A 27,362-nucleotide genomic window follows, 5' to 3' on the forward strand; every position below is an offset into this window, starting at 1 on the left:
AGCTGTCCGTTCAAATAAATTGTTTATTTGGAAGTAAATTTGATTTGGAAATATAATGATATAGGCATTCCTGGGAGATGTCTAATTATTTCCTATTGACGTGTGCTCAGATGATTCAGTTTGTTTTGTGATCTGCCTTTGTTACTAGCTTCATAAGGAATGTTTGCTATCACAGCCAGATTGAGGTTATCACTTCTTTCCATTCTGCTCTTTTGACCATAAAAATTCAAATAATATATCTGTAAATCAGCATCCAAAGTGCACTGAAAAAATATGTATCTTCCCACATGGATGGCAGAATTAGAACCTCCATTCTTTGGACTCACATGATAGGATAGGATAGGCTGCTCATAATTTTTCCAAGATAACTTCCAAGAGCTTCAAAGATGCTTCAGAGAGGATTCAAAATGCACCAAAGCCTCACTCAATTTGTTTCCTTGGCTGGGAGAGCGATCGGTAGATTCATACAATAGTTCAACCTTAGAGCAGGAATTAAAATGGAGCAACCTAGAAAGTGTTTTATGACTCCTTCAGAGTTTTGCTGGGCAATTTTTTATGCCACTATAAAAGAAAACACAGGAAATTAAGCTGCAGAAAATATATTAAAATAATGTGAAGAGCTTGACTTCGGCCCTGGAAAGCTGAAAAACAAGCAACAGCCTTTTGCGTGTTTAAACTGAAATGACATCTTTGCCTTGAATCTGTAGGAAAGTTCATACTGTCTAGATAAGGTGCTACTAGTTCCTTCAAGCAATGAGTTTCATACACTTTCTACCGTCTGACCGTATTACAGACTAGCAGTTGTGATTAACTCTGAATTACCTTGGAGTTTTTAGAGCTTAACCTGGTCCTTGAAGTTCTTTTAATGTAAAGCATTTTGTGGCTTAATATCTTTGACACCTGCACCTCTGAAAGGCACATCTGGATTTTGTTTAGAGCTTGCGTTTGCAGGTTTTGGATAGTGCACAACTTTTCAATCCAAATTTATTGTCAGCCTCAGCCACTGCTTTAAAAACAACATTGCTGCACTGTTTTTGTTGTTTTTTAAAGGGACCTTCACACATAATCTCTGTTTCTTTAAATCGTACATTTATAATCAGTTGGATTGTGATGCATGACTGAGGGAAAAGGCTAAATGCAGATGGGCTGAGGGTTGATCCACAGTCTACTGTAGTCAATCAACAGATTTCTATTAGCTTTGATAGGTTTTGGACTAAGCCTTCTATGAAAACAGATGGAGTTATTGACTGTGGGACTATACCCCCTCTCTAGAAATGCTAAGGACTATGGTAGAAATATGAGACAGAAGATGAAAGAGGAAACTGCCTTTTTGCCGTACCACACAGAGTAGGTGTTTGGGCCAGGTTCCAAATCTATTTAGTTCAATGGACTTCAGATCAGACCTTGAGGTGACACATTCATGTAGAGTGGAAACAAAAGTAGAGGGAAGAAATTAAGCAAAGGAATTTTTAATAGGAAAGAAATCCATTTGCTCCCTTACCCTGTGCTGTAATCCCCCAAGGACCTCCAGCCACAAAGGTTATTTGAAATAATTCTAGGTGATCCCTAGAAGATAACCTTGCACTGAAACATTGTAATAGGTTTTCTCTATCTGAAGTTCTTGTATTCTCCTAAGATGATGAATCAGGATTTAATTCTGGTGATGAAGTAGCTCTCAAATATTTGTGGTTTGCCCTTCTTGATGTGATAGTGGTAAAAACATTCACCCTTTCAGCAGCTGATGGTTTTGACCTTGCCACAGCCAGTTTGCAGTAGCGGTTTGTCCCACCACGTGCTGGTGGCACTCAGGGCTCAGTTCAGTTGTCCAGTCCTGAAGCTGCGCTAGGAGCAGGTCAGGAATATGGAGTAACCGTGTCGATGGTGCTGACAGGTTTCCTGCCTTTCTGAGGCGAATGTATGCAAAAGGCCTCCACAGATACTGAGGAAAGTAAATTTCTGGAAAAAACAAAGCATGCGTTATCCCAGATCACCGTGACACTTGTCTTCCACAATGTCCCTTGCTGCCTATAGTAGAGAGATTCCCTGTCTTCTCTGTTTTCTTTATTCCCTCTGCATTTCACCCCTCTCACTGTGTAGCCCTAGGATAGCACACTCCTGCTAAGGTGGCCAAAACATGATCACAGAACGTCTCCTGCACTGACAGGCTTTTTGGGGAAGAGAACCACAGAGGCAGAAGGAGGAAATCCAGATTCCCAGCTATATGCTTCTTTGCACTGGCCCTTCTTGTACAAATGAATTAGAAGATAAGCATTAATTGGATCTCTGGGTACAAAGCAAACCTACTGCTGTCACTGTACCTTAATTTCACTGGAACTGCAGGAAAATAGGCAAATGCTTTGTTACATAAAAGCATTGCTATTTGTGCATGAAATGCACTGCATAAACACAGAATAATAATATGTGATCTTTTTCCCATATAAACATCGTTTTTAAAGAATATTTTTAAAAATACATAGCATCATGGTTAGTTCAATCAAGAGTTGTTCTAGATTTATTTAACATAACTGTGATCAAAATCTCACTGACTGTCACTTTCCTAGCAAGCTGCATAAACTCTTTCTGCAGGATGCTTCCCTCACCTCTTTAAGTCTTCGGCTGCTCTGTTTTGAATTTGTAAGGATCAGATTATCAACACATATTTACTCCTCCATTCCAAATACGTGTCTCATACTGAATAGCTGTTTCTTATATATAATAACCATATTCCGTTGGCTTATGTGTAGTAGAGGGAAGAGCCTAACATAGAGGATTTCTGCCTGGAGGCAGGCTTCTTTATCTTTTCCTTGGAATGTTATTAGCACTTAGATTTTTCCAGGACTGGGAAGAGCTTTGGCTGAACCCCTTGGAACATAGACATCAAGGCAGTAGGGGTCAAAGGATTCATTGCTGCTTTTTCAGAGCTCTGATTCCTTAGGTGAAAGGAGGCTCATTCAGATATTGTTAATCAGAGCAGCTCCATGACTGCTCACATCTATACATGCTTATCTCGCTGTCAGAATGGCTGTTCCAGCAGCAGGAAGAGGCACATACCATTTTAAAGCTGGAGAGAGGAGTTTAGCCCAGGTCCCCTTGCAAAGCAAATTTCAAAGTGATTAGATTTACTCGCTTTGTGCTTCTCTCCTGTCCATCGGGATGACAGAGGATTCACACATGTTCCAACTGGCTGTGCCGTCAGATTAACTACGAGAGTAAACTGCAGTCACTCGCTCTGAGTCTGCCTCAGGAAGATGCCAGACTGAAGCCTGTATCTTGGTGTCAGTAGGAGCTGCAAAGGAGCTTCAGATTCTCCAGTATTGTACACGTGCTCCTGCGACACAGGAAGATAAGTCGTGCGAGTTAGTAGGCAGCAAACACGCACAACTACAAAGGAGAGTCCAAACCCGCTCATCCAATGTCATACGAATAGATCACTTGCTGTTGCTTTCCCTGTATTCACAGGGCTTCGTTAGCGTACTGTGGTGTAAAAGATGCTGTTCACCACACGCAAGGTGGGACCTTAAGGTATATCGTTACCCTTACTTAAAGTTTTAATGATTCTGCACCAGGAATTAAAAAAAAACCCAATGATCCACGAGTCAGCCCATTGTCATGGGTGTTTGGCAGAAAAAGACAAGAACTGGTTGTGCTACTGCCAGTCCCAGCTAGAGGGGTAACAAGGTGCATACTGTAATGGAAGCTTCCAGCATCTTATCTGCAACTTTCTCCTCCTTGCATTTTATGCTTCCAGCCCCCAGCGTGAATTGCAGTCAGTACAAGTTAGCATTTTGTTCTACATTGCTGCCTGGATTTTTTTCAACCTACTTTGTAAATTGCAACTCCACCTGCAGGTTTTCATCGAGAAATGTAGTTTTCTGCACATTAATAAATTATCCCATTTCTGTTATTCCAGACCACTTCAGTTAGTATTTTGGGGCCTCACAGAGTGAATCCTCGCAGTCGAACCTGAAGCCCATTGTAATAGCCTGTAATATTGCTATGAAAAACACCAGTAAAAAGACCCAATAAGCAAGGGTCATCCCTGCATCTCTCCAGTGACTTACGTGTAAGTTACTCTAGAGAATGATTTTACTTGTAGGAAAAAGACCTGGACTCTATGAAGGAGAAGAATTAACAATATTTTTTTTCTTATCAAGGAGACCTAGGGGTATGTGCAACTCCTACTCAAGCAAACAGTTTTCCAAAAACAGGTGTCAGGTCACCAAAGTGGTGCCCACTTGTGTTGGACAGTGTGTGTAGCTAAGCTGATTCAGGTTTCATAAGATTTTCAATAAGCAAAACAGGGAGAAGTACTCTCATGTTCTAGTCATGTGTCTTTGGCATTAGAAATGTTCATGGTCTGCACACTTCCAAGAATTGTGTTTTATTTTGACGTTCATAATTGCTCTTTATGTGTCAACCTGCAGTTCTTATGCCAAGGCAATATGGCCAACCTGATTCCTGTACAGAAGCAGCATGTGAGATGACCTGTTAGCTGGTGTCCAAAGACAGTTTCCTGCACCACGATAGAGCCTAGAGAGCTTTGAAGTACCTGGTGCAACTAAACTGACTTTCCTAATGTGTTCAGTAAGCAGCAAAACTCACTGGGAATACAAGTGAATATGCAGGAGAGATGTCAATGCAAACAGTTGTCCCAGAGTTACAGCTGAATTCAATTGCTTGTCTAGTGAAGAGGGTTCCAAAACAAATCTTCAATCTCCTTATCTGTTCGTAGAATCACAGAACCATAGAATGGTTTGGGTTGGAAGGGACCTTAAAGATCATCTCGTTCGAAGCCCCCTGCCCTGGGCAGGGACACCTTCCACCAGATCAGGTTGCTCAAATGCTTATATTCCGTGCTGATTCAGAAAATGTTTCATAAAATCCTCTCTGGACTCAAATTCATAATCGGTCTACTTACGAAAGACCAGAGAGACTATCTGCAGAACAGTTCCAGTATGGTACATTTCTTAAGGCATTAGACCTCATGATTAATCTCGTATTGTTTAGCACTTGATTGTTTTTGTAAGGGTGGTTAATAAAACAAACTGCAAGAACCAAGCCAGGCTGAGCACCTAGCATTTCTGCTTGGTGTTAAAAGCCCATCTTTTTCAGTAAATGACACTAGGTGATTCTGAATGTTGCAGTTTAACAATAGTTTCTAAGTCAGTAAGCCAACAGCATGTAGAATTTTTTAAAAAATGATCTTTGCCAGATGTTGTGATACTAAAACAAGCAATAGCGAGAGTGTTAAGTACTAACAAGAATGGCCAGAATATTGTACAAGAAAGTATCTCATCGAGATGCAGTAAAAACCCACAGAGCATTACTGCGGTGCTGTGCAGGGTCCTAACAGCCTCTGCCGAGAGGGATGCAGCAGCATGAACTTTGCACGCCTTCCATGGCTAATCTGTACAATCTCCATTTCGGGATTACACTTGGTTACCACGTCAACCTATTACTGGTTGCAGACCAGCAAAACTCGGCACGACGACTTCCAGAAAGGCAGGATGCTTGGTCTCATTGTCCGCAATGGCGAAGACCACCCAAAAGCAACTGATTTTTTTTGTCTTGAAGGTTGGATGTCACATCATAGGTACTTTGCTGATTATCATGCCATGACTGTACTGATTCTGAGGTGGTTTTGCCAGTTTGTTAGTTATCATCCTAAAACTGTTCATTAGCAATTGTACCTGCACCTCCTGACTTTATCCAGAAGGATCCACGTTGAAAACTTAATTGACAGTAGTAAGGCCAGGATCCTAAAGCCCTTCCTCAAGAAAGTCACCCCACATTTCCCAGAAGACAAGTTTGCTCATAGCCAGTTACTGCTTTTCACTCCCTGCACATAAATACTTTTACGGAAGTTACCACTGTTTCGGAGACCAGGAACTGCCCATGGAATTTGTCTAAGCTATTTGAGGGATTAGTTGCAGATAACTGATGCTCTTCTGCTCCGTATCCAAGTAAGGGTAAAGCATCTCAGGACCAAGCTTTTACACAATCCAAGAAGGAATAGAGTTGTAAACAGAAAAAGCTAAAAGATGGCATTTCCAAAACTGGTTATGATCCATGTGAGACAGCATCTGTTTCTCCAAGGAGACTGGAAAGCTCTAGAAGCCAGGAAGCCCCTGTGTACATAGGATGGCTGCCCTCAAACCTTGGCACTTGGAAACCTGAAGTCATTGGCAGACCTTCAGGAATCCAGACAGCTTTCTATGAAAAATCTGTGATTGGAGTAGATTCCACTGAACCAGAAAATTTCCGTAAAATGTCTGTGGTTTATCAAATTCATATCTAATTCACTCAGGAAAGCATTAGTGCTGCACTTCACACCAAGTTAGCATCCCTTCATGGCAAACTTTTTGCCATCCTGTTTCTTCACAGGCCCTGTCAAATGGCCTTTAGTTCATGGAATACATGAATTATTCCCACGTGCAGTTCTAGTTTATAGTGAACTTTGGTATCGAGCTTATCGAGCTGTCCCTGCCCATGGTAGGGGCGGTTGGAACTAGATGATCTTTAAGGTCCCTTCCAACCCAATCCACTGTATGATTCTCTGTACTACCGATCTGAATTGATACAAATCTTGTTTGTGTAGACCAACAGTTCCTCCTAGTACAAGCATCCATCTCAAACATAACCTTAAAAAGCAGCATTCAAGCAAGTACCAAGGCTGAATTCTGAAGGAAACCTTCCTATTGGCTTTGTTGAGGCCAAGATTTACCCTGTGAGTATGGTATGCTGGTGAAAATCAGGCTAGGTAGACAACAGAAGCTGGACAGAATCCTGTGTTTGGAAGAGAGGAATGCTTGGATATAAGAATTCAAGCATAGCCACCATAGTTTCCAATTGCTTTTAAAAACATAGTTGTTTTGAAGCTAATCCATTTTTTATACAGTTGTATTCTGGTGCCCGCTTGTAAAACTTGAAAGATTTCTTCAGCCATGTTCAGTCTTCAGAGCGACTTAGGGGATAAGTTCAAATCCATAGCAAGTCACATGAAGCCTAGATCACAGATCTTAGCCCCCTGCCATTACCCAATGCTAAAGCTGGTGATAAATCCATGCTATCTCATAGCAATATGCTGTTATCTTGATCCCACTAAAGTCACAGGCAAACGTAAGCATGGCCTGTTAAGTTCTACATTGAAGCCTGAGCCCTTAGAGAATAAATACCCGCCACAGAAACAAAGACACTTCCTTTTTGATTGCTGCTATAACATCTTTACCCTATCTGTTCTATATTGCTTCCACTGACATGCTATGAATGCCAGAAAGAAAAGCTCAGACTGAACCCCGTTAATTAAAAGGATTCACACAGATGGTTTGCCTGGTACTTTACAGAGGCAGCTAATTAAAGCAACGTTAGTCAGCACCAATAAAACGCCAGATAAGGCTTTGGGAACAATCCTGATTAGGAAGCAAGGTCTACAAATAGAGCTTTGAGCAATGCAGTGTATTTGCAGTTAATTAATTAAATTCTAACATATCTTAACTAAGGCACAGAATAATGCATGCTGATATCAATATTAATGCCAAGCTTTTTCAAAGTCCAAACCTGGCACTTATTAAAACAATCCACAGTGACTCTCATTTCACATTCGACAGGAGAATATGATATGGTGAGGGAGCCTGAACTCCTCTAATTAGCCGTGATTTAAAGAGCACTAGAAAAGAAACCAAGGCAAGTCCTAGTTGTAACAAGTCAGGCAAAGACAGAGAGAGAGAAGCTGCACCAGACAGAATTTATATTTAAACATGCAATATAAACAAAGTTTCCTTGCAGTTTTAGACAGATGCTGTGTTTGGAGAGGATCAGTTGCACTCTCCAATAAGCTGTCTCCGATATATGACTGTATATATTTTTTTTGCAATAATAGTAATGTGATCTTGATCTGAAAACTTCTTCTAAGCCTTACTTTATGCAACCAATTGGCCCCATGCACTTAATGTGCTAAAAGATAATAATATGCACAGGTACATGCAGTATAGGAGCTAAGCTATGGTCTTGTTCTCTGTAATTGAAACAGACTTGACTTGTAATGATTTCATGAAATTAGACTTCAAAATAGCAATGGAATTTAATCCCATATTCCAAAGATAGGCATGTGTACATGTGTTTTGGGCTGCATGTTATGATTTAGCTGTTACAGGCCAAACTTCTATCATCTTAAAAGAAAAATAGATGAAGACAATTACCTACTGCAACTCTCCACTGTCATTTTCCAAGCAATAAAAATTTCACCATCTTCCTTCCCTTATTTAGAAGCCACAGTATAAAGGCATTTGGTGATTTCATAGCGATCTGAGCCATGTGGCATATACCAAGGTAAATCTGCAATAAAATTTATTCTCTTCATCCAGGAATCTGAAGAGTCATGACCAGTCATTCAAGTATTGGTCCTTGCAAATGTCAGACCACAGGCCAAACGCTGCTTTTGGACAGGCATGGGCACAGCACTGTCCTGCAGAGGCTGCATGAACAGGGCCTCATCTCCAGACAAGAACCATCTGTATTATCCTTTCATTTCTCCTTTCATTTTCATTTCTTTCCAGTTCTACTGCTTTTCCGGTTGCCCAAGGGGCAAGGGGATAACTAAGGGTTTGGCAATCTCTCTTTCCGCTTTCCATGAGATGACTCTTGGGAAGCCCAAGAAACTATGGTGACATAAGTTTCAGGAGGTCACACTCCCGAGACGTGCCTCTTTATTCATATACACCAGTATTTGTGCCTAATAGCTGAATTTGTCACTTGAATGTTTTGCTGATGCCTTTCAAAGGATTTGTCTTAATTAGAACATACAGAACATGCATGCCATTCCAGAATGCATTACTAGTAAACCATACAGAAAGTGCCAAAAACACTGCCAAGCACAGGTATTGTCAAAGCTCTGTACTATTTATAAGATTTCAGAAAGGTATCATTAGACACCCTTGATTGCACTGAAATAATGATGTGTTTGGTGCTTCAGAAGAGGAAGTACCAAAGGAGGAAGCAGAAAATACCATGTCTGTCTCTTGAAGAGAAATGATATGTCAGGCAAGGAACCCTAAATGGCTAACTTCTGCCATTCTCCGGCAGAACGTTCTTTGCTGACCCGTTACACTCTCAGATACTATAGTACATCTATGTTCCACAGCCAGATTTGACATTTACCATTCAAAATATTACTATTTGATCAACCAGTGTCACTAAATACATGCTTTTATGGAACACCCTAAATGTCAGTGTTTAATGCCAGTGCATGCCAGCAGAAAACTAGTCTTTCAGTTGAGCTCCCGGCTGAGAAATGTGCATTCTGTGGTGGTACAGTTTCACAGAAAAACTCCCCAGGTTTATCTGATAGATAATGAAAGGAGGCTACAGCAAAACCTGAATTTTCAGGTAAGGTTTCTTTTACATGAAAGCCCAAACCCACTGAATGAAATTTCAGCTGCATTCCTAGAAATTTGCAGCAATTCAGGCTCCGGAGAACAAACACTCCAGTGTTACTTCCATAGAGCTCTTGTTCAGAATGTCTTTTCCCGTGCTGAGATGCTAAATTCACATGAATGTAAGCGTACAGTGCCAGATTCACTGCCCAACAGGTATCAAGTGACTTACATTTCATAGGTAAAGTATAATCCCTTTGCACAGTTTGTCAACTGCTAACAGTTAAACAATCTAGGGGATGTTTTAACACGAGGTATGGATGGTTTTATGTCTTAGAAGAAAATTTAAGCCATGTGGCGCAGAACTGGATATGATCTTGCGTTGAAACAGGAGGTTTCGGGTTGAACTGACACTGCCATCTTGTGCGTTTTGTCATATGCAGAGTTCTGCAAACAAAATGCACTCAGTTGCACATCTGACATTAAAATGCATGTCAGAGAAGAATCAGCTTTGGGGTGGCTTTTGAGGTCTGCCTTTGTCAAGTTTTGCCCATTTTGAAAACAGCAGCAACGAATTGTGAAGGCCACCAAGAACACACACTTGCACAGAATCATAGAACCACAGAACCACAGGTTTGGGTGGGAAGGGCCCTTCAAAGCCCATCCAGTCCAACTCCCCTGCAAGGAGCAGGGACATCTCCAACCAGATCAGGTTGCTCAGAGCCCCGTCCAACCTGGCCCGGAATGTTTCCAGAGATGGTGCATCCACCTCCTCCCGGGGCAACCTGGGCCAGTGTTCCACCACCCTCACAGTAAAAAAATTCTTCCTTATATCTAGTCTAAATCTACCTCCTTTCTGTTTTAAAACCATTACCGCATATCCTATCGCAATAGGCCCTGCTAGAAAGTTTCTCTCCATCTTTCTTATATTAACTTATTAATTGGGACAGTCAACTCAAAGTACCAATTACTAAAATTCAGCAAAAGAGCAGCATAAAAATATCACTTATACTTTGTAGGACGGCAAAACTTGTCCTTTTACAATAAAGAGAAATGAGGGAGAAGGGAAGCTTTTCCTCCCCTGTATTTGTGATATTGTGAGTTGTCAAAAACATTTGCATTAAGCGTTCTTTTCTCATTGTTTCCAGAAGACTCCCTTTTCTCAGTAAGCAGCAAAATCACCGGGAAATCCTGTGAATACAATGGCACCACCTACCATCATGGTGAAATGTTTGTGGCAGAGGGGCTTTTCCAAAACAGGCAAGCAAACCAGTGTGCCCAGTGCAGCTGCTCAGTAAGTAACATGATTTGACAGAGCCCTGCTCTGTCTATGCTTCATTTCTCCTTTCTAGAAGACATGACGCTGAAATATAAACAATACATAGCAAAGGTTGGGCATTGAGAATTAATGCTGAAACTCATGAGAGTGCTCAGAGCCAGCCTGCAGCACCTGGTGAATGGCAGGCTACCTCTTAAACACTGCGGACAAAGCTTACCCTGTCAAGCGTCTGCTGTAAGTGAACTTACAGCGCAGAGGCAGCAGGTAAAATATTGCTACTTGGCATATGTAGAATATTTCGCTTCAACCTGACTGGAAAATATAGCACTAATCCACTGCCTGAAACTGAATTCGTTTGGACTGAGCTGATGAGTGAAGAGCCCCCCAGGCTGGGAGTGGACAGCTCTGTAAACTGGCACTGGGCCACAGAGCCATTCCTGAGGTGTCACCAATTCAAATCCAGTATGTTTGAGCAATCACCCAGTGACTCTTCAGAGCCAGTGTCTGAACCAAAACATCCCTGTCAGTCCAACCAGTATCTTCTGGACCCCCTCTGATGAAATCATCACCATATTCTACATTAATTACAAATTTAACAGGCCAAGTACTGAACAGACTTTATGACTTTTAGTTACTGCTGAGCTATTGCTCCAGTTCAATGGTAAGACACAACAGAGGGAGAGCAGGGAGGAGAATTTACACTGGATGATTTTAGTACCAACAATGTCGGGTAGGTTTTCAGCCTACAATAATTGCAGTTCTTCTCACACGCTTTTACCTCTTCCCTTTTCCCCCTGTTTTTTTAAAGAAAGGGACCTTCCTCTGTGTGACAACAATTTTTTAAAAAGCTATTCAGAGTTTTCATTGGTCTGAAATTCTACTTCTGCATACTAGAGTGGCATTTATGTAAACACATACTAGATTTAAGCATGTTCATAAAAATGCATATACAGTACCAGATAAATTGATGATTCCTTCTAAATTCTTGTGTTTTACTGGCAGGAAGGAAATGTGTACTGTGGGTTGAAGACTTGTCCCAAATTAACTTGCTCTTTCCCAGTTTCTGTTCCGGAGTCCTGCTGTCCAGTTTGCAGAGGTAAGTTCGAGTGCAACCACAGAAGGAGGACAGGCTCTGAATTTACTCCTTCCCCTGTCAGAGCCCTCTCTGTGCACCAGCACTGTCACTCAGGACACTGTCTGCAAGTTTCCCATGTACTTACAATCCAGCGCGTGCTGGGAAGTTAAAACTCACATTCCAGCAGCTAACTTTGTTTTCCTAAATTGAAACAAGGAGAGAATGCACTGATGATAAAGTTGCATCCCCGTCGTCAAATGACGTATTGAAGTAGCTGCCGTTGCTCTGGGTAGGAAAGCTTTCCAGTAAAAGATGAGCTTCTGTCTGACAGGTCACCAGACCGCTCAAGTTGCAGCTCAAGTTGCAGCATGATGTAGAGATAGTCCAGCACGCTTTGAAGGAACAAGTTCCTGGAGAGAGGCTGTGTAGTCATGTCAGTGCAGCAAGCTGTCTAAGCTACTTAACCTGCAGAGATGCAGTGGTAATTAACTTCAGCGTGGCACCAGGTAGGACCTAAACTAATCTCTCGGCAGGGCAATGCTGTGTGCTGCATAAATACATCAGCTCAGTCAGAGCAAGGATGAGGATCTCTAAGCAGTACTCCTTTGCATGGAGATTGTTCCTTATTCTTTGCTGCTTTGCCATGTTACTCCACAGAATCTTTACAAATCTTGAAACATTTTGCCAGGCAAACTGCTTATAAAGCTTTCTGATCTCAAGCAGGCAAGGTGAAAGTCCTGGCTTCCTATGGTGACATACTGTTTTAAGAGTAATGCACTGACAGTTAATTAAAGTGAATCCTTGCTGATCATCTGATTCCTGGTATCTGTTCCCTGATAGTTATTTGAGCTATATTTGAAACCAACCTCTTCCGGTTACAAAAATCAAACTGACTTTCAAGGTACAAAGTATCAGACATCGCTGTGCCGTAAGCCACCCTTATTCTGGAGAAATAATTCATTTCAGCCAGAGAGAGTCAGTAATGAGAAACAAGTTCATTAGAATTTCCATATGAGAGGTGAGATTGAATAGAGTAGAGATGCAGCACGGATTTTTTTAATGTATTCCACTGTCTACTACTCTTATTTAAAAATGTTAAGTAGATCATTTATCATGTAATCAACTTTGTCCTTTTCAGTATGGCAGAAGCTGTTTTATCTCCCCTCTGTGATTCTTATGAAATGCAAACCTAAACAAAATGTTTGCATCAAGATCTAGCACAGCTCATGGGGAGGAAACTGTGAGTCAGTTTCTGCTCCATGCATGGCCAAATATATTAAATAATATATTAAAATTTGCAGATTTTCCTATTCATTCCTCTGCTACTGACTAGAGACGGCTCCAAGCACTATGGTTCAGCTGCTGATTTACGTCAGGATCCAGCTTCCTCCTAAGTTCAGGAGAATGTTCTCATAAACTGCATAGAGGATGAAATACTAATACATAGCATTACTGCATACTAATACATAGTATGCAGTAAGGTAGTGGATCCATGATGGATCTGATGGAGTTAAATGTGGATGAGTTAACTCCAGAACTGGAGGCAAACCTGCATCAGCAGCATGGCTCTCCCAAGCCAGTATCACTCGCTACTGCTGCTGCAGCAGCTATCTTGCTTCGAGGACCCAAGCCCATGATCTGTGGCATTCGCATGAGGCTCCTGATGTGCTGGTACGGCTCTGCATTCCCTTGCAGTGCTTGGCACAACTAGAGCTGGGCTTTGAGCCCCTCGCAAAGCAGTCTTATCTGTACCTGTATCTGAACTCCAAGGCTGGGATAAATTCCAAGCTCAGCTCCACACTAAATGGTTTCTCCTGTTTTTGTACAAGTTTTCCAAGAATCAGCTATCAGTTCAAGTTCCATGGCTTGTCTTATCAAGGAACACCTCTAAATAAGTCTCTAAAAACTTCTTAAAGCCACTTTCTCTCTCTAGCCTGAACTGATATTTCCCTGCTATGATTTCCACCATAGCTTATGCTTAGTTGTGCTTGTATTTATGAAGTTGTCTTTACAAAGAAAACAGCTGGACACTGCTCCTGAACAGAAACTGAGAGTTTCTTCATTCCAACTTTTCTTTCCATGAATCACATGTTTGGCTGTGAGGAACCAGAGCCTGGCTCTGTGAGTCCCTCACATTGATTCTCAAAAGCATTCACCACTTCTGCATCACGTGCGCAAAGTACCAGTGCTCTAGCAAAACCTCTTCTCTTTTAAAAGACAGGTCAGAATGTCCATACCTGTGAGCCGTATTCTGCAGTACTTTTATTGGCCTGATTCAAAAAAGCAGTCCTGAACATTTCATACCCTCTACCTGCAAATGTGGGATCCTATGAGCTTAGATGGGATCTGGTCTTAGTGGGCCAACCTCTCGTACATCCTGCCCTAACTCATTGTTATGTGTGCCTGGCTTCCTGGAAGAGCTGCTGGTTTGTGTCTAATGAGTCATGCGCTGAGCACGGCCATCGCTTCTATTTATGAAACAGTCGGTCTTTGACAAACAGATGAAAGCACGTCCCTGGTTCATCATCATACCTGGGGAGGAATCGTGACTTAGTGATTTTTATTAAATGAAGCATAAATAAGAGGGAAAAAACAACCACATAGATATGGGGACAGGAAAGTTGCAGGATGAAATATGGCTTACATTTTCTTGATATATATAATACAATGTTATTTATTAATAGCTACAGTTTCAGAGCTGACTACAAAAATGTAATTCAGGATTCAGTTCTCAGTCAAGTTACATGCCGGCTGAGCAGCAGTACCTGTGCTTGTGGGCTCCCTCAGCCCGCAGTGGGTGGAAGGTCACAATTTAGCCTTTCTCTGTGAGCTAAGCTAAGTCTTGTCTCCTCACCTTTGCCTGAAATCACACAGCAAATGGTTGTTGGAAATTACCTTGCCCATAGCATCTCGTTAAGCCACATAAATCTGATAGTAAATCTTCATGTTGAGTTTGCATAATGTTTGGGAAGAGATCTTCCTTTTGTTCTCTACAGAATCCAGTACAATCAAGTCAGACTACAGACTGAGGCTTCTAGACACTGATGCAACCTCCACCCTAAATTTAGCTGTAAAGCTGGATGAAACTTTTCCCCTAAGTATCTCCCAAGGTGCTGCACAATTACTCCCCTAACTGATACTGCTCTGCATCACGTACAGGAGATGGAGAATTATCATGGGAACATTCCGATGGAGATATCTTCCGGCAGCCAGCCAACAGGGAAGCCGTAAGTGTGACCTACAATTTAAAGACATATTTTTCTGCTGTGCTGTGCATGCCAGTACACTGGGGAAGAAGATAAAGGGATTATAACAGGTCTGAATACCTACTGCTTCACCTTGGGTTCTGTGAACCTAGCCTAAAGTAGGTTTATCCCACTTCTGCAAACCCCTTAATAAACTCAACCTGAATTCTTGAATAACACTGAACTATAAACTCCCATGAGCTCCGGCAGGCTCTGGATTTGGTCTTTGCTGTATATGCTCTATGAGAATAAAATTCTACAGTATTTTGCTTGCTGTGCAAGCATCACTTTTAAATCATAATCACAAACCCTTATTTCCCAGTTGACATATACACATGTATATATTTACTTCAGGGGCTTCACTACCTCTGGGGCAAGAGAATCCATTAACAACTTACTCCTCAAGAGATGATTTTTCTAACACCATTTGGAGAGAATATGAAGAGCTTTTAAGCATTAGGTGCACTACCTAAATACATGAACAACAGGTCATTGGATTAGTAAGAAGAATTATGCCTTATAAAATAACTGCTGTAACATACTCTATTCCTTCATGCCCATGGGTATTTTGGAAAATAATTCTCTGAAAACAACCAACGTTTTTGCTCTAGAAAACATGCTGCACATTACTACTACTACTACTAATAATAATAATTTCCTTTGCAAATAAAATGCGACTTCCCAGTCTGTAAGACAGATTCTAGTAAGGTTCTGCTCAGTCTGTGCAAGGCTAATGCTGGCCTTGCATGAGAGTTTAAAGCTGCAAGCAAACAAGAAGCTGACAGTCATTCTGGACGTGCTCTGCCCCTGGAGCCCCAGTAAAAAGCAATTTTGATGAGAAAAAATAGTCTTACAATTCTTCTCATCTAATCTTAAAGTAGAGTAGACATCAGTACAGTGGATATTAGCTCTGAACAGCGCTTTTAATACGTGGAGTGAAATAGGCTCTTCTGGGTTGTGATTCATCTCCTCAGGTCAGGTTCTAAAATTGCCTCTCTGTCCATTGTCTTTATTAGCAGCTTCAGACGACCAGCTTAGATAAAGACACCTACAGTGACATATACGTCCTGGTGAGATGAGTTACAGCTGCAGATGTGTAGATGACTTCACTACCGTGTTAACTATCTGCAAACCCTGAATAGCCTTTATTTAGTATGGTGCCATTCATTACATTTAATGATGTTTGATGGCAGTGGCAACACTCTTGTTGCCTGTGTTCAGCTTCTAGTACAGCCTCTTTCCCCATGTTCACTCAAATGAGACATTTACTTTCTTGCTCTCTTTCTGTCTCCAAACAGAGACACTCATACCATCGCTCCCACTATGACCTGTCACCCAGCTCTGTGAGGCAGGTAGTCAACATTCCACGATTTCCCAATGCCAGGAGTAACCGTGGAGTCCTACCGGATCCCCAGCAAGCTTCAGGAACAATAGTACAAATCGTCATCAACAACAAGCATAAGCACGGACGAGGTAAAGAGAAGTACTTGTTACAGTATTCCTCTGGGTCAGGAATCAATCACCTTCTCAAAATACACGGCAGAATCTTGGAAATTCTCACTGGTATCAAGAGACTCAATGCAAATGAGGGAGGCAAAAAGCAATAAAGTATAAAGGGCACAAAATTAGCTCTGGACTGAGATCAGTTGTGCCTACACATACAACAGTGCATTTCACTCTGCAAAGGCCCCACACTATCGTGTTGCCCTCTGAATTACTTTGTGGAACTGTGCTGCGGAATTCTGAGAACACAGGCAGCAGTTAAGCAGGAAGTGAGCGCTTTGTGCCTTAAAGGACACCACGATGCCTTTAGGTTGACTAACTTGTTCACACAGACTTGTCCAGTAGGAAATTGTTGGTGGTTATTTTCTTTACACTGTCTCCTATTTTGTAAACAGCATATGTTTAAACTGCCCCAAAAATCTCAGACCATAAAGCTTTGCCATAGTATCAAGAGGTTTTCTGCCTCCAAGGCTCAGCAAATTATTCTCAAGAAAGACAGTATCATGACTTCCCCCACCTGAAGCTAGTTGTCTGAGACACTGGGATGTAAGGGGTGCTTGTCCTCCTCCATGACTACTACTGGAGGCAGAGTAGGAAATTAGCCTGTGCTGGATGCCTGAGCTGTAAAGAGGTGAAGTTAACCAAGGTAACGAATCTCACTCTGAGAATCCTGTAGTGCCTTCTGATAATATCTGACAGGATGTCTGACATTTTGGGGACAGCAGAACTTTGAGCCCATATGGCAAACCATAGCCAAACATGACTAAGCCATATTCCTGTTGCATTTCAGGAAGGACAAAAATAGAAGGAAAAAATCAATTCTCCAGTTAGTGAGGCAGCAGGTTTTGTACAATAAAAAGAGTAGGATGCTCAGTTCTCACAGTGGATGTACTTCAGTGAACAGAGGTCTGCAGGAATGGGCCTAAGAAGCCATAAAAGAAATAGCTGTAAAAGTGCATGTTCAGAACAGCATCCATCCACAAATACCAGTCAGTGTGCACTTAGAAACTACACACAAAGAGTTAAAAGCCTTTGTATTAGAGCCAACTAATCTTTTAAGGTATTAACTAACAGAAGGAATGTTGGCCATAGGATCTTTATTATCCACCTGAACAAGCATGAAAAAACATTCAGATCATGCCACTGTTTTATGCTGAATCTAGGAGCAGGAATCTCCAGGCAGTGCAATATCTTTGACATGTAATTCACACATGAAGACATCATCAAAGCAATTTCTAACTGATTTGTTTCAGCAAATAAAGGGCATACAGATGAAGAGCATATTTCTGGGTGCAGTATGTAGTAACTGCCGCAACTTCAGACACTCACTGCCTGGAGAGTGTCTGAGAGATCCCCACGATGGAAACAGGAATGCTGACCATGTATTTTCTTTTGTTCGTGTGCAGTTAACAAGTGTTTTATTAATTAATGCGCATGTCCCTTGAGACGCGTTTCAACAAGTTAAAAAATAAACACACAACAATTCTCCTGACATGCAAATACTGCGCAGTTGCATGGATTTATCATTCGAAATACGGATTTAGCATTTTAAACATAAAGAAGACTAAGAACAGGGCATCAGGGAACTAGAAATTATTTGCCAAATTTTGGCTTCTATTGGAGGCTTCATCTGCTACCTCTGCGTTACTATTTGACTGTTCTGGGCTTAAAACAGACAGAATACGTATCTACGCAATGTCCTGTATTATTTCTTCCCTTCTCAGGGAGAAATTGTGAAATATTTATGTCCATGAAGGATTTGCAGAACTCTAGCTGGGGAAAAAAAATTCCACATGAGCATAAATATAACTAATAATGTAGTATTTAAGCATGTAAGAATCTGCTAAGCCGCCGAGTACTTGCTAGTTTTCTCATCTATAGTTTTTTCTCCCATGTTCTTAGTATACAGATAATACTTTATTTGCTTTTATTTGAGAAACAAAACTGTTTCTTACCTGTAAAATAAAAACATGGCTTAAGAAAGAGTTAAAAAGTAGCAAATTATAAGCCAAATGATAGCATAACCCCATGAAAGACAATACATTGCAAAGAACACTCCCCATAAATCTCAGTAACTCAGTAAAGTATAAGCCAGTTGGTCACATCTGTTACCAGTTAGATGTAAATTTCAGATTACAGATAAAAATTAAATTGCTTTTGAAAGTTACAGGCAAAATAGGAACATATTTTACAAATAAAAGCATTAATAAAAATGATGGCATATTAGAAGAACTGGAAATATTTACAACATATCCCAGCTTCACTTCAGTTGCTTTTAGAAATCAAGCAGTGCCCTTTCTTTCACCTTGTTAGGATTAGTTTGCATTTTTCTTTGTGTTTATAAAATATTTAAAAAGAAAAGAGTAAGGTTTATAGGACAAATGCAAACATGGTGTAAAGTGACATAATTCCCGTTAACTGCCGGGTGACCCAAACTGGCTTCCACCAGGAATGGATTTTTCCACTCTCCTTGTGTCAGCTGTATTTCTGTCTCCCAGAGGCACTGATGAATAAATATTCTGAGCTGTTTAGATGCTGTTGGAGTGAAATTTCAGTCCCATATGCATCAGACTCATTTTAAGTAGAGAAACTTCAAGTTAAAGTTAACAAGCAGAGAAATGGGCCAGAGACACTAACAAATTATGTAGAGGGACACTGCTTGAAACAAATGTGCATGAATCAAATGGATATTCATAGAGCGGTCACCAGTGAACATACCTTTTCCAGTTGTACTTTTTCTTCCTTTTCTCTTCTTTCGTAGTTTGTGTTTCAAATGGCAAAACATACTCACACGGTGAATCTTGGCATCCTAATCTGCGGGCCTTTGGAATCGTAGAGTGTGTGTTGTGCACCTGCAACATCACCAAACAAGAATGTAAGAAAATTCATTGCCCAGAACAGTATCCCTGCAAATACCCTCAGAAAGTAGAAGGAAAATGCTGTAAAGTCTGTCCAGGTAAAACAAAGTTGATCGCAAACCACCTTTTTGCTGTGCATGTTAAGGGGCTTGGCTCAAGCCTTCTGGTCACAATGAGAGCTGATGAAAACAGCAGTGGCTGTGCCCCTGGTTCTGTGTGTGCGGATGTCTCAGTGTGAGATGGGCAGAGCTGTTCCTCAGCGGGGGGATCGCTGCCTGGGGCGCAGGCGTTCTGATCAGTCACTGCCTTTCTCACTACTGTTAGCATGACTTCCTGACACTCATTTCCAAAGAGAGTATTACAGAAACGTACACAGAAAGTTCATTACTGTCAAAAGACTCTCCCATTCTTTCTCCACGGCAGTGCTCACAGAACTTTCAAATTATTTTCTAGCTTGTGAAATTTGCATGGAGATAATACCATTTCTGCTTTTTAAAATGTACCAGAGGGATTCAAAACCCCTGATTATAAATTGATTGGTGTCAGTTATGTAACTTAATCCTTAAAATAAATACTAACTTATCATGAATTTAGCATTGTTTCTATACTGCACTAATGATTAAACTTATGTAGACATTACTTACCAAAATCAATGCCTACAACTAGTGAAAAATCTGCTAATCTGAATCTGCTGATGGTCTGCCAAATGACCAGCTGAGTTGCATATGATACACAGGTTAAGTGAGTGTCTGGTTCCCTTTGATCAACTTCTTTGATAATCTGTATGGCCCATTTCTGTGTTTGTTTGGTGATGCACTGGGCAGAAACGCTCTGAGGAAATGAGTTGTTCAGTCGCATACAGAAATCCTTCGTAGAATGCGCACACTTTTCTCTTGCTTGCCTTGCTTACTGGGAACAAGTATGATGCAGTGGCAGCAGGCAGGCAGGAGGTGTGCATCTAGATCCTTTTGGATACTTGTGATTCAAAGCTCCACAGCTTTGGTGGGGCTCATTTGAGATGAGAACAGTCAGCAAAACCTGGGTAACAGGCTTCAGTAGAAAACTTAATAGCAAAAAGAAAGTTACTATCTTTTTCTTTGAGATCCTAAGTGACAATTTTTAAGAAAGCTGAACTTCTTCCCGCAGTCTGTCTGGTACGTGTGGAGATGTATTAATTACTAGATTTTTCCACAAACAGAAGTCTGAGTTTCTGAGTTGCATCATCTCTCTTACATTCGTGTCCAACTTCCAACTACCAACAGAATAATTACAATTTCTACTCATATATGCTCTACGACTCTATCAGGTGGGCAGGAGACAATGTGCACTGTGGCTAGCCCAGGCTTGCACTGGCCAGTTGGCTGCTGCCGAGCAAAATGCAAACCTTGTAGGTTCTACCTGCCCTTTCCCTCAGCAAAGCATTAATTTGGGTCTCTTCACTCTATTCAACCACCGATTTTCATTTGGTTATTTTATTACCTCTGAGACTTCTACCATTATTTCAAATATGCTTGAAAAGTCGACAACAGGTTGAGAAATCATGAGGAGTCTCACAAACTACTTTTTTTTCACGCAGCTCATTTCCTTATGAAACTGGATTATAAATACAAATACTGCCTTGCCACCACAGACAGGCCATCAGAACCTAGCAGAACAGAACACTCTCAAATGTCTGGGGCTTGGCTGGAGGTGGATTTAAGGGGCCGTAAAGTGAAAATTCTACTTCTAAACTAAACCTGCGTGGCTATGAGTGCCAAGTAAGTTCTGGAGGACTTGATTACAGCTGTAGTATGTGTTTTGGGCTTTTTTTAAACAGAAGAAGTGCCAAGTCAGACCTTTGACAACAAAGATTACTTCTGTGGGAAAGAGACATTTCCCGTCTATGAATCCGTTTTCACAGAAGAAGGAGAAACCATCAGAAAAATTGCAGTAGAGACTGAAAAACCACCTCAAGTAGAAATACACGTGTGGACAATTAGAAAAGGTGAGTTGAGCAAGTTTTTTCTTTTTTGTTCGACACCCATAATGGTCTAGAATATGGGCCAAAAATGCGTTAAGGATGGAAACAATACCTTTTACTAGGCTAACTGGTAGAATTAGAAAAAAATAGAAAAGCATTCAGAAGCCCAAGCACTTCTGCAACTCCTGAACTTTTAATATAATAGAAATTATCTCCAGCCTCCTAAAAATCCTATTTACTTAATCTACTGAAAGCAAAAAGCATGTTCTCATAGGAAACCCTCAGATAGTGCAGTCGTTTACACAGGAGCGATACATCTCTAAAACGCACAATAAAGCACAAAGCCAAGCCCAAAGTGTGAGCAGAAAAGACGGCACAGAGGATCAGATGGTTAATAACTACCGTGTGTGTTCAAGAAGCCACAGAGCCTTGTGATGATTTGACACTGGTGTTGCCTGCTAGCTCATGACAGGCAAAGTGGTGTCTGACTGCAAAATGATACTGTTTTTCTCACAGACACTGGGATTTTGGCTTCTGTTGTAATCTTACATTTACTCATACTAAGGAAGGGTTCAACTATGTTGGAAAATAATTGTCGAATTCTCACACCTCTCACAAACTCTCTGCAGTCGTAAATCCACAGAGGGTTTTACAGGGAGTAGCAAAAAAAAACCAGGGGACTGGCAAACAGAATAAAAAATAATAGTCTGAAAATCAGCGTAATTGGTAAGGATTATTTCACCAAGTGACTCAACGTGGCAGTAATTCTACATAAAGGCAGGATAGCAACCCAGGTTTAGAATAACAGGCACATTTCCAGTAACATGCACTTCTCATTTCTTTGCTGAAGGCATTCTGCGTCACTTCTATGTTGAAAAAGTGTCCAAGAGAGAATTTGAAGAACTTCCTTACTTCAAGCAGATAACAAGGACAACCCCCAGTAAGTAAAATTCTGACCTCTTCAGGTTTCTATTCTCCATGTAATCATAGCCTTGAAAAACATTCTCTTTTACACAACACAGTCAAACAGATGTACTCATTTTTTTCTCCAGTACGTGGCTCCAGTATTGTATAAGTTTAGATTTAAATAATCAAAATACAGCAATTTAAAATATAGATACATGTAACAGTAGTTCATGACCATGCTGCCTTAGTCTCCTGTATTTTGATAAAATACAAGACAGGTTCTCCCACATACATGTATGTTATACTTGCAAGAAGCCTTTCCTGTGTTCTTAATGATATCTCCATTATTAAGTTTTGTCCTCTGAAAGGACAGGTAATTCTTTTATCACTCTTGACTCAGTTTCTTTTTTGTATTTCATCCAGCTTGGGATCTGACACTTAATTTGATAGTTGAATTAAGATACAGACATTTTTAGTTCCCAGTTCTTTTGCATTACAAGCAGTCATTTTTTTTTCTGAGATCTCTAATTAGGCAAGGAAGTATTTTTCCCAAGAATAATATATTCTTGATAGTGCAGGCTTAGTGAGAAGCAGACAGCTTTTCGTATAAGATGTTTCTTAATTTTTTGCTGTCAGCCTTCCGTAAGCTTGTCATTGTTATCTGTAATGTAGTATTCTAGTTACCAGGACAGTGGGCATTTCTATGAACATTATCAGGAATGTACAGAAATATTAATATCCAGCAAACACAGTTTGTCTTACTCACAGGTAGGCATGAAACACTTAGACTTGTTGCTTCCCAACTGTTAAATACTTTGGTTTACCAACAGAGTTAAATTTTCACATTGCTCTGTCATAAAGCAGAGTATCCAACGTCAGAAATGGTTGAATAAATAGAGTCAACTTACAGTACTATTTAATTAAAGAAAGGAATAATATTCCTGTCCTTGTTTATTATTTTTAACAATGTTATTTTGCATGGAATATGTTACGTGATTGTAAGATACTCTGAATATTTTCCATGGGAGGATGGGATGTTCTCTCTTTAACAATTGTGAATCAGTTGATCTGCAGAGTGCTTGTAAATGTCTTCAAAATTCCTTATGACCTTTTCTAAGTCAGTATCTGTCTCCTTTGTATTTTTGTTTTCAGGCCAGTGGAAAATATTTAGCGAGGGAGAAGCTCAGATCAGCCAAATGTGTGAAAGCAGAGTGTGCAGGACTGAGCTCGAGGATTTGGTAAAGGTTTTGTACCTTGAAAAGTCTGAAAAGGGTCACTGTTAAGGGAGACAGCACTGGAGGGAGAAACACAAGAAAACTTATGAAAACTTGGATCTGCAGCTGGACTGCAGGCTTATTTTGCTTAAGTCAACAGTTGCCCTAAAAACCAAAACTATAATGCAGTAATTATTCACATCATGCACAGCGAATTTGCTGCTTTATGTGTAGTGGTCTGTGTCAACCGTTCAAATATCTCCTCCAAAAGACTAGGAGGCTCTGTGTTACTGGTGGGGGAAGGAGAAAGAGAGACTGTACTTTCCCAGAGTTGCATTTCTTTACAAGTTGAAAAGAGAAAACAGAACATTTTTATTATTATTAGGCACGATATTCAAACTAATGAAAAGAAGGACACCTAATAAATGTGCAGGAGCTACGGAGAGCATTCTTTCCTCTGCTGAATTTATACCATTTCTGGTATTGAAATGGCTCATGGATTTTTTCAGTAGTGGAGGAAAAATACAAGTGGTACGATACTTGTGTTGGAGACATAAAAAACAGATTTAAACTAACAAACTCCTAAGCAGCCTGCCTTTGGGATGATGTCTTGTAGTTGAGCAAACTGAGTCCATAAACTGAACAGCAGGTGTTAGTGGCAATCACTATATTTTTGTAGCAATTTGAGCAAATGTTTGCTTTTAAGTGGTTTTCACTGTTTCCTCCACCCACTTCTCTAAAAAATGGTGAAGTGTTAGCGCCGTATCACAGCCCTAATAACTTCATTCTTCTGGGCCCTATTAACACATGGTCTTGGCTGATAAACTGCCTTCTAAAGTGACGTGGCAGGTGGTGAAATACTTGCAGTACTTTCAAAACACCCAGAGGGTTAAACCTCCCGATTAATAACTCCTTAAGAGTTGCAACAGTGCTTAACTTATTTGTTCTGATTTGTTGCAAACCTAATCTGCATTTTTCTGAGGATGACCTCTCAATTCTCACGCCTCAAGGACAGCTCTCTCCCATGACAAACACCAAACAGCTACAGCAGGCCTTTAGAACACAGCAGCTCTGTGAAAACTGTTATCTTTGTGAAAAACAAATCTGAGAGATTCTGTTAAGTATAGCATAGCACGTCTACAGCGTGTTTAAGAAAGGTGGTTCTCATCTGCAGAAAAAGTAGAAGTATAATTTTAAAAATGTTTTTTCTGAAGAGTCACCAAAATACTGCACTGCCCTGTGGCTGCAATGTTGGATTAAATCCCAAGAAGCAAGTGACTCTGCCTACTTTTGCTCCCATTTTGTACTCCACAAGCAGGCAGGAATACTGCTGTTCAAACACACGCTAGGAAACAAAGCTTTATGGAAATGGTCAGAGCCAGGGGCTGGGTCTTCACAGGGAGTGAAATCAGCAGTGACAGCCAGGATTTGGAGGTTTGTCACTCCGCTAGTGACAGCACTCCAGGGTGTACCCACTTCTAAAGGGATGGAGGTGTGAGAGAGCTCAGTGGTGAATACCAAAAGCCAGTTTCAGGCAGAGCTCCACCATCTTGAGGGGATCTTTGTCCTGAGCAGCAAACCCCGGCAGCCTCCCTCTGCAGCGCAGGCCTCGGGGCCAGGCTTCCTGGGGCTGCCGGGAGCAGCGGGTCGCAGGGCTCTCAACAGAGAGGAGCAAGTGAGAAGAACAGACGTGAAGGTGAAGGAAAGGCTGAAGGGAATTGGGAGAAGAGATACAGAGTCCTTAGCAATCTTGCCTGTATATAAGCACCCTGTTGTCCCTAGGCATGGGCAGAGGGCAGGAATACTTCCCTCCCCAGCAAGCACTCAATACGGTCCACTCTATAACAGGAAAGCATGCTAGAAAGGGAGCTCCTCCAGCAGCCGCATGGATTTGCAAGAATGAAATGCTCTCACCTGGTATCAGTAAGAACCATGGGCGTCTCTTTCCAGGCCTCCCTGTGCTGCAGGGAAATCCCCCTGGTCCCGCCATGGCCTCAGCTCGGGGCCTGGGGCGCCTCCTCCCTCCTCCTGCCCGGCCCTCGGGGTCCCAGGCCGTTTCTCACACTTTTTCCCTCCCTGCCCAGCAGTGTTTTCCCCTTTCCCAAAGATGCCTTCCCCGAGGCGTCGCCAGCCTGGCTGAGGGGCTCAGCTGTGCCCTGCGGTGGGGCGGCTGGAACCGGCTGGAACCGGCCGTGTCCGGCACGGGGCAGCCCCCCAGCTCAGCTCGGAGGGGCCCTGCAGCACCAGAGGTTACTGCAGCGTAGCTGTAGAAGAAGCACTTTGCCATCTGCAGCACCCACTGCACGTGGCATCTACTGGGTTGAAATGTGCTGCAGAAGTGCAAAATTTTATTAGAAATCTCCTAATAAGTCCTGAATTAACCTTATTGCTCCTTTGGTGAAGACATTGTATGGAAGAGGTTCTGAGGAACTGTAGCGGTCTGGTGGGAAGACCAGCGGTTGATTTCTCACCTCACGGGCATCATCTGTTTGTAGCAGTAGCTGGTGAAAAAAGACTAAGTGGAAAGTGTACAGTGTTTGTAATTTTTTTTTAAGAAGAAGGCAAGCTGCTTTTTGTATTTGTGACAGAACAGGTGGAATCCAGATTGTGTATTTATTTTATAATAAACACTTTTGAATAAAATAAAAAAAAAAATCATAATTTAGTAAAATGCAGTGTTGCATTTTTCCAGTTTCTGGTCACTTAAGACAACAAAATACACAGTGTCATGTTTTTCATTTCTCTTCATGGGATGTATGTCTGTTACGGTACTTATTTATGTACTTGTTGTATCACTTTGACCTGGTTTGATAAATTAATAAACTCTGAAGTTGATAATAAAACAAGATGTTTTGTGTAGGATGCCGTTCGGTCAAGGTGTTTGGCTTTACTTCCCTGCGGGTAGTCCTGCTGCTGCCACCTCAGAGAAAGCCTGAACTCACGGGCCGGGCCGGGTGTGGTGCCTGGCTGCCTGCTGTGGAATCAGGTACTGAGCTACGGAAGAGTCGGATTCAAGACTTAGGCTGCTGGACAGTGCACCTAAGATGCCAGTTTATCAAAAATCTAAGAGATATTTGTAGGTTTTGAGCAGTTCTGACTTAACCATCGCTTACAGCTGGGCCTGAGGTGCTCTGTGGAGGGCACTCCTGGGAGTCCCAGTGAGCTCAGCAGAAATGCGTGGCCCTCAACAAACAAATTCGCTTCAGTGAATTAACTTGCAATGTGCTGCAGTGTTTAATTCATAGGGGTGGTAAAGTTGCTCCCATTTAAGTGAGTTTTCAGCTTTTCATTGAAAAGCTATAGAAATCATTCCAACCTGGGTAATGCAAACAGAGAAATTAGAAGGATCAGCAGGATGCTCAAACTATCAGCTTATTTAAATTGTTTAATCTCGAGAGCCGCGACTCTCTGCTTTCAGGACTTGTTAGCAGGGCAATCATAGTATGCCGAGGAGACAGCAGGGGACCTGCAATATATAGATTTTCTGCTCAGAGATATGTTTGACCTTTGGGAAATACCCAATTTAATTCAGCTTTCACCTACCCAGCATGATTAATTTTGAAAATCAAAGCACTGACATCCATGTATGGAAAGCAACAGAAGAAGAAATCAACTGAGAGAACAGTACAGGACATACTGCTTTCTGGGCAATACATACTCTGAAGCACAAAATAATTGGGGAAATGATGGAATCAATCTGTGCTAATGACTAAAAGAGATAGTCTTAAGAAACGTAAGAAAAAAGTATAGAACATCAACTCACATGTGGCTAGCACTGTAACTAAAATGCAGAGTATCAGCCTTGGGAAAGGTGATTGTTCACATTGGTCCCACAGTAAATCACTTTGAATCAGTAAGTGCCTCAAATCTGAAATGAAAGATATTGCTGGAAATTCTTCATGAAATTAATTTATGTTCTTTCATCACAACCTGCATAATCACCTTAGTCAC

At 41.3% G+C, this 27,362-nt stretch overlaps 1 protein-coding gene across 3 annotated transcripts in view; it reads left to right on the forward strand.

The window, feature by feature from the left end:
• CHRDL1 (chordin like 1) overlaps window positions 1–26,270 on the forward strand; it is a 41,403-nt gene extending 15,133 nt beyond the window's left edge. For 2 of the 3 annotated variants that reach the window (XM_086756637.1, XM_086756636.1), the window contains exons 5-12: window positions 10,520–10,665; window positions 11,653–11,746; window positions 14,885–14,952; window positions 16,269–16,443; window positions 19,235–19,429; window positions 21,148–21,315; window positions 22,142–22,231; window positions 23,350–26,270. In XM_086756637.1, coding sequence (XP_086612763.1) covers window positions 10,520–10,665; window positions 11,653–11,746; window positions 14,885–14,952; window positions 16,269–16,443; window positions 19,235–19,429; window positions 21,148–21,315; window positions 22,142–22,231; window positions 23,350–23,480 — 1,067 coding nt within the window. In that variant the 3' untranslated portion in view covers window positions 23,481–26,270. The remainder of the gene's footprint in view (window positions 1–10,519; window positions 10,666–11,652; window positions 11,747–14,884; window positions 14,953–16,268; window positions 16,444–19,234; window positions 19,430–21,147; window positions 21,316–22,141; window positions 22,232–23,349) is intronic. The other variant, XM_086756638.1, reaches the window with a different exon arrangement.
• The last annotated feature ends 1,092 nt before the right edge of the window (window positions 26,271–27,362 follow it).

The sequence above is a fragment of the Chlamydotis macqueenii genome, chromosome 11, assembly GCF_036417535.1.
Source record: "Chlamydotis macqueenii isolate bChlMac1 chromosome 11, bChlMac1.mat, whole genome shotgun sequence".
In the NCBI taxonomy this organism is placed as follows: Eukaryota; Metazoa; Chordata; class Aves; order Otidiformes; family Otididae; genus Chlamydotis; species Chlamydotis macqueenii.